The 12,031-nt window shown below is 39.2% G+C and overlaps 1 protein-coding gene across 1 annotated transcript in view; it reads left to right on the forward strand.

Annotated features, from left to right (window-relative positions):
* Window positions 1-12,031, forward strand: part of SYCP2L (synaptonemal complex protein 2 like) — a 119,864-nt gene that overhangs the window by 24,436 nt on the left and 83,397 nt on the right. Inside the window, exons 8-10 of the mRNA XM_078054374.1 lie at window positions 9,577-9,662; window positions 9,771-9,859; window positions 11,995-12,029. Coding sequence (XP_077910500.1) covers window positions 9,577-9,662; window positions 9,771-9,859; window positions 11,995-12,029 — 210 coding nt within the window. The remainder of the gene's footprint in view (window positions 1-9,576; window positions 9,663-9,770; window positions 9,860-11,994; window positions 12,030-12,031) is intronic.

Genomic DNA, 12,031 nt, shown 5'->3' on the forward strand with positions numbered 1-12,031 from the left:
AGGAAGAAATTGACAACCTGAATAGACCAATAACCAGTAAAGAGATTGAAGTAGTGATCAAAAACCTCCCAAAAAACAAGAGTCCAGGGCCTGATGGATTCCCTGGGGAATTCTACCAAACATTCAAAGAAGAAATAATACCTATTCTACTGAAGCTGTTTCAAAAAATAGAAACAGAAGGAAAACTTCCAGACTCATTCTATGAGGCCAGCATTACCTTAATCCCCAAACCAGGCAAAGACCCCATCAAAAAGGAGAATTTCAGACCGATATCCCTGATGAATATGGATTCCAAAATCCTCAACAAAATCCTAACTAATAGGATCCAACAATACATTAAAAGGATCATCCGCCACGACCAAGTGGGATTTATCCCCAGGATGCAAGGGTGGTTCAGCATTCGCAAATCAATCAATGTGATAGAACACATTAATAAGAAGAGGAAAAAGAACCATATCATCCTCTCAATTGATGTAGAAAAAGCATTTGACAAAATACAACATCCTTTCCTGATAAAAACTCTCCAGAGTATAGGGATAGAGGGAACATTCCTCAAGTTCTTAAAATCCATCTATGAAAAACCCACAACGAATATCATCCTCAATGGGGAAAAGCTGAGAACCTTTCCCTTAAGATCGGGAACACATCAAGGATGCCCACTCTTTTTTTTTTTTTTTTTTTTTAAAGATTTTATTTATTTATTTGACAGAGACACAGCGAGAGAGGGAACACAAGCAGGGGGAGTGGGAGAGGGAGAAGCAGGCTTCCCGCCGAGCAGGGAGCCCGATGCGGGGCTCGATCCCAGGACCCTGGGATCATGACCCGAGCTGAAGGCAGACGCTCAATGACTGAGCGCACCCAGGCGCCCCCAAGGATGCCCACTCTTGCCACTATTGTTCAACATAGTACTAGAAGTCCTAGCAACAGCAATCAGACAACAAAAAGAAATAAAAGGTATTCAAATTGGCAAAGAAGAAGTCAAACTCTCTCTTTTCGCAGATGACATGATACTTTATGTGGAAAACCCAAAAGACTCCACCCCCAATTACTAGAACTCATCCAGCAATTCAGTAATGTGGCAGGATACAAAATCAATGCACAGAAATCAGTTGCTTTCTTATACACTAAGAATGCAACTGTAGGAGGAGAAATTAGAGAAATGATTCCATTTACAATAGCACCAAAAACCATAAGATACCTCGGAATAAACCTATCCAAAGAGGTAAAGGATCTATACTCTAGGAACTACAAAACACTCATGAAAGAAATTGAAGAAGACACAAAAAGATGGAAAAATATTCCATGCTCATGGATTGGAAGAATAAACATTGTTAAAACGTCTATGCTACCCAGAGCAATCTATACCTTCAGTGCCATCCCAATCAAAATTCCAATGACATTTTTCAAAGTGCTGGAACAAACAATCCTAAAATTTGTATGGAATCAGAAAAGACCCCGAATCGCCAAGGAAATGTTGAAAAAGAAAAACAAAGCTGGGGGCATCACGTTGCCCGATTTCAAGCTATATTACAAATCAGTAATCACCAAGACAGCATGGTACTGGCACAAAAACAGACATATAGACCAATGGAACAGAATAGAGAACCCAGGTATGGACCCTCAACTCTATGGTTAAATAATCTTTGACAAAGCAGGAAAAAACATGCAATGGAAAAAAGACAGTCTCTTCAATAAATGGTGCTGGGAAAATTGGACAGCCACATGCAGAAGAATGAAACTCGACTATTCTCTAACACCATTCACAAAGATAAACTCAAAGTGGATGAAAGACCTCAATGTGAGACAGGAATCCATCAAAATCCTAGAGGAGAACATAGGCAGTAGCCTCTTTGACATTGCCCACAGCAATTTCTTTCAAGATACATCTCCAAAAGCTAGTGAAACAAAAGCAAAAATGAACTTTTGGTACTTCATCAAGATAAAAAGCTTCTGCACAGCAAAGGAAACCATCAACAAAACCAAGAGGCAACCCACAGAATGGGAGAAGATATTTGCAAATGACACTACAGATAAAGGGCTGGTATCCAAGATCTATAAAGAACTTCTCAAACTAAACACCCAAAAAACAATCAAGTCAAAAAGTGGGCAGAAGATATGAAAAGACACTTCTCTGAAGAAGATATACAAATGGCTAACAGACACATGAAAAAATGTTCATCATCATTAGCCATCAGGGAAATCCAAATCAAAACCATATTGAGATACCTCCTTACACCAGTTAGAATGGCAAAAATGGACAGGGAAAGAAACCACAAATGTTGGAGAGGTTGTGGAGAAAGGGGAACCCTCTTACACTGTTGGTGGGAATGCAAGTTGGTACAGCCACTTTGGAAAACAGTGTGGAGGTGCCTTAAAAATTTAAAAATAGGGCGCCTGGGTGGCTCAGTTGGTTAAGCGACTGCCTTCGGCTCAGGTCATGATCCTGGAGTCCCGGGATCGAGTCCCACATCGGGCTCCCTGCACAGCAGGGAGTCTGCTTCTCCCTCTGACCCTCCCCCATCTCATGCTCTCTGTTTCTCATTCTCTCTCTCTCGCAAATAAATCTTAAAAAAAAAAAATTTAAAAATAGAGCTACCCTATGACCCAGCAATTGCACTCCTGGGTATTTACCCCAAAGACACAGATGTAGTGAAAAGAAGAGCCATATGCACCCTAGTGTTCATAGCAGCAGTGTCCGCAATAACCAAACTGTGGAAGGAGCTGAGATGCCCTTCAACAGATGAATGGATAAAGAAGATGTGGTCCCTATATACAATGGAATATTACTCAGCCATCAGAAAAGATGAATACCCAACTTTTACATCAACATGGATGGGACTGGAGGAGATTATGCTAAGTGAAATAAGTTAAGCAGAGAAAGTCAATTATCATATGGTTTCATTTATTTGTGGAACATAAGGAATAACATGGAGGACATTAGGAGAAGGAAGGGAAAAATGGGGAGGGGGAATTGGAGGGAGAGATGAACCATGAGAGACCATGGACTCTGAGAAACAAACAGGGTTTTAGAGGGGAGGGGGTAGGGGGGATTGGTTAGCCCAGTGATGGGTATTAAGGAGGGCACGTACTGCATGGAGCACTGGGTGTTATATAAAAACAATGGATCGTGGATCTCCACATCAAAAACCAATGATGTATTGTATGGGGACTAACATAACATAATAAAATAAAAAAAAAATCTGATTTGTCTGATATAAGGATTGCCACCCCAGCTTTCTTTTGGTGTCCATTAGCATGGTAAATGGTTTTCCACCCCCTCACTTTCAATCTGGGGGTGTCTTTGGGTCTAAAATGAGTCTCTTGCAGACAGCATATCGATGGGCCTTGTTTTTTTATCCAATCTGATAGCCTGTGTCTTTTGATTGGGGCATTTAGCCCATTTACATTCAGGGTAACTATTGAAAGATATGAATTTACTGCCATTGTATTGCCTGTAAGGTGACTGTTACTGTATATTGTCTGTGTTCCTTTCTAGTCTATGTTGCTTTTAGGCTCTCTTTGCTTAGAGGACCCCTTTCAATATTTCCTGTAGGGCTGGTTTCTTGTTTGCAAATTCCTTTAGTTTTTGTTTGTCCTGGAAGCTTTTTATCTCTCCTTCTATTTTCAATGATAGCCTAGCTGGATATAGTATTCTTGACTGCATATTTTTCTCATTTAGTGCTCTGAATATATCATGCCAGTCCTTTCTGGCCTGCCAGGTCTCTGTGGATAGGTCTGTTGCCAATCTAATGTTTCTACCATTGTAGGTTACAGATCTCTTGTCCCGAGCTGCTTTCAGGATTTTCTCTTTGTCTCTGAGACTCGTAAGTTTTACTATTAGATGTCGGGGTGTTGACCTATTTTTATTGATTTTGAGAGGGGTTCTCTGTGCCTCCTGGATTTTGATGCCTGTTTCCTTCCCCAAATTAGGGAAGTTCTCTGCTATAATTTGCTCCAATATACCTTCTGCCCCTCTCTCTCTTTCTTCTTCTTCTGGGATCCCAATTATTCTAACGTTGTTTCGTCTTATGGTATCGTTTATCTCTCGAATTCTGCCCTCGTGATCCAGTAGTTGTTTATCTCTCTTTTTCTCAGCTTCTTTATTTTCCATCATTTGTTCTTCTATATCACTAATTCTCTCTTCTGCCTCATTTATCCTAGCAGATAGAGCCCCCATTTTTGATTGCACCTCATTAATAGCCGTTTTGATTTCAACTTGGTTAGATTTTAGTTCTTTTATTTCTCCAGAGAGGATTTCTCTAATAACTTCCATGCTTTTTTCAAGCCCAGCTAGTATCTTTGAAATCATCATTCTGAACTCTAGTTCCACATCTTACTAATATCCATATTGAGTCAGTCCCGGGCAGTCAGTACTGCCTCTTGTTCTTTTTGCTGAGGTGATTTTTTCCATCTTATCATTTTGTCCAGAGGAGAATAGATGAATGAGAGAACAAAATGCTAACAGGGTAACAACGTCCCCAGAAAATATACTCTAAACAAATCAGAAAAGACCTTCCAGAAAGTGGTCGCTTTTCTGTTCAGAGAGTTGTTGCTATTCCTTTCTTCTATCTCCTGTTGAGTTTGTAGGTGTTCAGAAAGGTTTGATCCCTATCCAGCTGAATTCCTGGGACCAGACGAAATCCAGGTCTCCTACTCCTCCACCATGTTGTTCCGTCCACCTCCCCTTGACCGGTTTTCAGGCATACTTATTTTTACTACTTTTGTGCTTCATTCTTTTATTCTTACTTAGAGTCTTTCTTTCCAGGGTCCCCTTTATCATTTCTTGTAGGGCCAGTTATTGATTATGATAGTTGGGAAACTCTTATTCTGAATGATGGCCTTGCTGGATAGAGTACCATTGGTTGCAAATTTTTTCCTTTCAGCACTTTGAATATATCATGCCACTCTCTTCTGGCCTAAAAAGTTTCTGCTTAAGATCAGCTTATAGCCTTATGGGTTTTTTTTTTGATATATATGTAACTATTTTGCTGCTCTTAAAATTCTCTATCACTACATTTTGCCATTTTAATTACTATGTATCTTGGTGTGGACTTCCTTGGGTTTATTTTTGTTGGGAACTCTCTTGCCATCTGGATAGGTTTCAAACCTTCCCCAGATTAGGGAAATTTTTAGTGGTTTCTTCAAATAGACTTTTCTGCCCCCTTTTCTCTCTTCTCCTTCTGGGATCTCTTAATGTGAATATTATGCTTTATGGGGTTACTGAGCTCCCTAAATCTGTTCTCATTTTGCCTAATTTTTTTCTCACCTGCTCAACTTGATTACTTTCCATTATTACTGTCTTCCATGTTAACTTGCTCCTCTCCTCTCTTTAGCCTGTTATTCCATCTAGTATATTTTTAAATTTCATTTATTATGTTCATCTCCACTTCTTTCGTCTTTTAAGATTTATTTATTTTAGAGTGCATGTGCATGCATGTAGTGGGGGGAGGGGCAGAGAGAGGGAGAGACAGTCACAAGCAGAGTCCATGCTGAGCACAAAGCCGAATGCAGGGCTTGATCTCACAAGCCTGAGATCACAACCTGAGCTGAATGCAAGAGTCAGATGCTTAACCAACTGCACTACCCATGGGCCTCTCTGGTGGTTTTTTTGTTTGTTTTTTAAAATATTTCCATTAATGTTCTCTCTGATATCCTCCACTCTTAAGTGCATTGAGTATCTTTATGATCATTACTTTAAATTTTTTTATCAGGCATATTACTTATATTCACTTTGCTTATGTCTTTTGTTGTGGTCTTTACCTGTCCTTTCATTTGGGACATTCCTGTCTCATTTTGTCTAATTCTGTGTCTGTTTCTGTGTTTGGAAAGTCAGCTATGTCTCCTGCTCTTAAAAATAAAAGCCTTATGAAGGAAACGTTCTGTATTATCCTGCAGTGCAGTGTCCCCTCTTCACTAGAACCTGGTGCTTCAGGAGGTATCCCATATGTGTGTTGTGTGTGCCCTGCTGTTGTGGGGATTCATCTTTTTTGTGTGGGATCCCTGGTGTGATTTCTCTCCATTTCTGGGTCTCCCCACCCCCCATGAAAGGCTACAGTCAGTTTTGCTCCCCACTGACTTTCTTATCCTCTCCAATATGGCCTCTTTTATACTTTTGTGGAGTTTGTTGTGCCAGTCTTCAGGTTGTTTTCTGGGTTATTTATGCTGTTGTTGCCATTTTTATCTGTGGGATGAGGTCACCTTAGGGTTCTCTTACACTCCATCTTCCCTATGATTGGAAATAGTCCATTTGCATTTGAAGTAATTATTGCAGGTATGTATTGACATTTTGTTAATTCTTTTCCAGTTGTTTTTGTAGTGTTGTATCTTCTGCTTTTGTCCCTTGTGCTTTGAAGGCATTCTTTAGGGTTATGCTTGGATTCCTTTTTCTTTTTTTATGTATGTGTATTAGAGGTTTTTGATTTATGATTACCATTAGGTTCATTTGTCATCTTTTGTATATAGCAATTTTTATTAAGTTGATAGTCACTTAAGTTTGAACACATTCTAAAAGCACCTAATTTTTCATCCCCCTTCCATATTTTCTGTATATGGTGTCATATTTTGCATCTTCTTATTTTGTATATCCTTGGCTGGTTTTTTGTAGATATAGCAGATTTTACTATTTTTGTGTGCGAACAAACTGGCTTTATAGTTGAATCTACTACCCTAATTATTACTTTTACTGTGAATTTTTTTTCTCTTATAATTTTCTTCTAGTTATGGCCTTTTCTTTCCACTCAGATAATTCCCTTTAACCTTTCTTATAAGGCTGGTTTAGGGGTGATGAACACCCTTAGCTTTTGTCTAGGAAACTCTTTATCTCTTCTATTCTGAATGATAACCTTGCTGGGTAGAGTGTTCTTGGTTGTAGGTTTTTTCCTATTAGCAGTTTGAATAGATCATTCCATTCCCTTCTGACCCACAAAGTTTCTGCTAGAAAATAAGCTGATGATTTTGTGGGGTTTCCCTTATATGTAACTATTTCCCTTTGCTGCTTTTACAATCCTCTTATTCCATTTTGCCATTTTTGGTATTCATGTGTCTTGATGTGGCCCTCTTTGCATTCATCTTGTTAGGATTTCTGTTTCCTGGATCTGGATGTCTGTTTCCTTCTCCAGTTTAGGGAAGTTTTCAGTTATACCTTCAAATAAATTTTGCACCCCTTTCTTATCTCCTTCTGGGATTCCTACAATGTGAATTTTATATGCTTGATGATGCTGCTGAGTTCCCTTAACCTATTATTTTTCACCTTTTGCTGTTCAGCTTGGTTCTCTTCCATTACCCTGTCTTCCAGATCAGTGAGCTGTGCTTTTGTCTCCTCTAATATGCTTGATTCCCTCTAGTTCTTTGTTCTTGTTACTGAATTCTTCATCTGATTGTTTTTATATTTTCTATCTTTGTTTATGATCTCACTCTCATCCACTCTTAAGTCCAGTGAGTATTTCTGTGACCATTACTTTGAATTCTCTATCATATTGCTTATCTCCATTTCTTTTAGTTCTTGTGCTGTGATTTTTGTCCGTTCTTTCATTTGGGACATATTCCTATTTTCCTCACTTTGTCTTTTTCTATGTGTTATGGAGGACAGCTGTGTCTCCTAGTCTTGAAAGTAGTTGCCTTGTATAGAAGTTCAGTGGTTCCCTATAGTGCCATGCCCTCTAGTCATCAGAACCACACAAGCTAGTGGTGTGTCTCCTATGTGGGTTGTGTATACTTTTCTGTTGTGTCTAGCTGTGTTTATTTTCAGCCCAGTCAGCTGCAATGACCCACTTTGCCTACTGTGGGTGCACTGGGCAGTGTTTGGTCCATGCAGCATTGAAGGGCCTGTGTAAGGCCTCTGTGGGCTTGTAGGTGGGCAGGATCAGCAGTCAGGCTAGTTGTCTGGAATTAGCCTCTCTGTGTGAGTATATCAGATGACCAGCCTTTCTCCCTGTGTGGCTCAGAGGCTTTCATTGGTGGGTGCGGTTGGCAGTCAGACTAGGTATCTGCAACCAACCTCTTTGTTGCAAGCACACCTAAGAGCAGGGCTTTCTCCTTGTGTGATTGGCTAAAAGGCTTGGCTGCTAGAACTGTGGGCAAACTGGTGTGTGGGATTATTTCCTCCTCCTCTCCAGGGCAGTAGTCACTTTGGAGTGGTGCTGGTCCCCACTGGGGCAGCTTGCTTGGTGTGGTGGGGTAGGAGCCACTTTGTAGGGATGGCTGCTGAGGCAGGTGGGTTGGATGGGGCAGGTCTATAAGGGAGCATTGGGGGGGGGGCATGTGGTGCTAGCAAGATTGGAGGAGAGTGTCACAGCAGGCTCCCATAATTGTCCAGCTATGTAAGCTGAGGGAGAGGAAGAGAAATGGTGCCCACCAGCATTTTTGTTCTTAGAGAAGTCTCCTAAAGATTCCTGCCCCTCCACCACATATTCTGAGATTAGTAAATAAATCTCTTCAATGTGTGCCCCAGGTAGTTTTGAAACTGCTACTTTTTTGCCATGTCTCAGGCCAGGTTATTTATTATGCTGACTCTTTGAGGGTGGGGACTCTTTTGTAGAATTCATGTTCTTTTATGTTTTTGTGATAAGTCACATGCTTCTTAAATCTTCGTTTCCTGAAGTAAGCACTTTTTAAAAAGTCCCTTTTCTGCTACCTAATGGCAGTATTCCTCTTTCCCTTTTGTAGGGCTCTATTTGTTTTCTTTACTATGTAAATGAAAAGACTGACACCTGATAGTTGCTAACTGACAGGGTACATAAATGTCTTTAGGATCCTCTGTCCATCTGGGCTGTGTTGAAATCTTCAAGTTTTAAACTGGCAGGCAAGTTGTTGGCATAGCTCCTAGCCAAATTTCTGGTTTCTAGAGATCATCCAGCAGTATCAATCTGGCTTTTTTTAATGGAAGAGGAATCTTTTTTTACTTCTATTTTCTGGTTTTGGGTTCCTACAATCTCATGAGTTCTATGGGGGGTAAATATGACATGTGATGAATAATCCATATATAAAAATTGCACATTTGAACTTATAAGAGTAATGCTAGGATCTTACCATAAATTTTTGTACTTTTCATAAGTGTATACTGTCATTTTATATCTTAATGTGCATAAATGAAATCATAGTTTAATAAGCATAGAGGATAATCTCATACCCATTTCTTTTACTGCGTACCGACCTATAAATAACTGAAGTTTCCATAATTATGCTGTTTAATAAAGGCCAATACTTTGTTCAAACCCTACTTCTGTTAGCATAAGGCCTCAAAATTTTTATTTTTAGAAAACATACAATGTAAGAAACAACAGAAAACTGTGCAGTAGCTACTCTTTGTATATCTGTCTGGACAGAAAAACAAAAGTAGCTTTGCTTGAGATAGGGTAATCACACACAGTCACACTTTGTGTATGCTGTTCTTTTCCTCAATGTGGGTCTATGCAATGCAAGTGTATTTTGTCCCTGTTTTATTGCCCAGACTGTTTTAATTTCTAAAATGGTTATTGCTCTCATGGCTTTTCCAGTCTCTGCCACTTCCTGTTTTGTGGGAGTCCTTTCCTTATTCTTTTTAGCATCAATTTGATTCTTCTAAAATTATGCTTTCAGGGAAAATTGAGATGTTGGATTCCTTCATACTTATCTTAGGATTTCTGGTGACAGAAAAGACTGTAAATCGTTTCATTCAGCAGGAGGTGAGTTGCAAATAACAAAACTGATTAACAGCTGCTCTAAAGACCTTAGAGAGGGTTGTGCAATAAGCCTCCATGTTTCTTCCCTGTAAATACTTTCTCTGACTCCAGGCTTTGAAAACTTTGAACTCCATTTTTCATGCCATGCCTCGGGAAGAGCGAAGACGACTCCCCTTGTTGGAAGGTCCACGTCATCTTATGTAAGTGACCTTGTACTTGATTATGGGATGATGTAAGGCTAAAACCCCTCTGGATTGTACTACCTCTGTCTTTGTTCTCCTTAGACCTAACACCTTCATTGCTTCTTTCGGTAAATGTGTACCTACTGTATGCAGGCACTGTGCTAAGCAGCAAAGGAGGACTAAGGGAAAAAGCTAGACTTTGCTAAGTTCTTCTTTAGTAGTATGTTTATCAAGTTTATGAGTTGAAATGCTTTCTTGGGCCATAGGTTATTGTTTTCTCTGTGAATGTGAGTTAAATTAGCTCATGGAGAATGTTAAGAGTACAGACTCTGGAGCCAGACTGCTGGGCTCCAAATCCTGGTTTTGCCACCTCTTTGCTCACTAAAATGGAGCCAACCATAATCCTTGATTGATAGTTATTATACAGGTTGAATCAAGCAACCCATTGAAAGTGATGAGCATGTTACTTAGTAGCAAATGATCAAAGGCTACCAACTTTTAGCTATGCCAATGTAATTTGTATTGCTTTTCAACAATGGAAAAACAGTGGATTTTTGTTTTTTGATGACTGTTATGTAGTCCTTGGGACATTGAAATTTGGAGGTAAAGTTATAATGTGTGGCCATGGAAAGAGCAAAACCAGCACCCATTTTAAAATTTGAACCTAAATGTTACTGTGTTAACCACTAACCAGCATCATTGATATATTGTGGCATGCATCATTCATGTGACAAGCAGCCATGACTGATGAGAGGAAGGGCAATCAAGTTTGTCCTATTGTAGGCCTGAATGAAGTGATGGTGAGCATGGAGCCCACTGCTATCATGTTTGTCCATTTAACTAATGTTTGCAGCATGCAATTTTTCTACTGAATATTTCCTTAAAAATATTTGACTAATTTAATCATTACTCTTTTTTTTTTTTTTTAAAGATTTTATTTATTTATTTGAGACAGAATGAGAGAGAGAGAGAGAGAGAGAGCACATGAGAGGGGGGAGGGTCAGAGGCAGAAGCAGACTCCCCGCTGAGCAGAGAGCCCGATGTGGGACTCGATCCCGGGACTCCAGGATCATGACCTGAGCTGAAGGCAGTTGCTTAACCAACTGAGCCACCCAGGCGCCCCTAATCATTACTCTTAATGTTATATTTAGAATTGGAGAACAACTGACCTGATGTTTTCTCATAAGTTTTCAAACTAATCCTATTGTCCTGCCTTATTGTTTATGTGTTATAGAAAGTCTGGAATGTTCTGGACTTCAGGTTAGATGTAAAGTCTGCAAGCACAAAGCAGTGGTACTATTTTAAGGCTTCTTTTTAATAGTAACAAATCAACCTGTTTATGAGAAACTGAACTACGAGATTTCTTGGCCAATCTAGTCTTTAAAATGGGAGTTATTTCAGACATTAAAAGACCAGTATCATACTTGTTAGCATTTAGTTGAAATTGTTAAATGAATATAGGATATGGGAGTCTGTTGTTAAATGTAATAGGGTTAGGTTATTACATGATAAATAATAAATTTATCAGTTTTTAAAAGCAGTTCAAGAGCTCACTGGAAAGACAGCACCTACTGTAGCATTTCTTCCAGGTATCAACTATGTTTTTAAAAAGATTATACAAAAAATATATACACGCAAGTTGGTGAGATGACTATAAAATTCCAGAATCTTAGCGTTTGATAATCTTCAGACATCCTCCAATTGAATTCACTTTACAGAAGGAAAAATAGAACCTCTGAATGTATAATAACTCTAGCTTCTTTTAAAAAGTACATTTAAGTCATTAATACATAATTTTTCCATAAAGATGTATTCTTGACATTTAAGAAATTCTGATGATGAATTTGAAATAATTTCAAAAATGCACATCGTGGTGGGGGGCCATGGGTGGCTCAGTTGGTTAAGCATCTGCCTTTGGCTCAGGTCATGATCTCAGGGTCCTGGATCGAGCCTGTGTTGGGCTGCCTGCTCAGGTGGGAGTCTGCTTCTCCCTTTCCCTCTGCCCCTCCCCTCAGTTCATGCATGTGCTCTCCTCTAATAAATAAAATCTTTAAAAAATATTAAAAATATACATCTTGGTTTTAAATTTTAATACTAATATAGTAAAGTTTTATGTACATTTCAGTAAAATGTAATTTATCTAAATGTTTCAGGAAAGACCTGGCAAGGACAATCTTGACTGTGGGTGGT

Source organism: Halichoerus grypus, chromosome 9 (assembly GCF_964656455.1).
Source record: "Halichoerus grypus chromosome 9, mHalGry1.hap1.1, whole genome shotgun sequence".
NCBI classification, from domain to species: Eukaryota; Metazoa; Chordata; class Mammalia; order Carnivora; family Phocidae; genus Halichoerus; species Halichoerus grypus.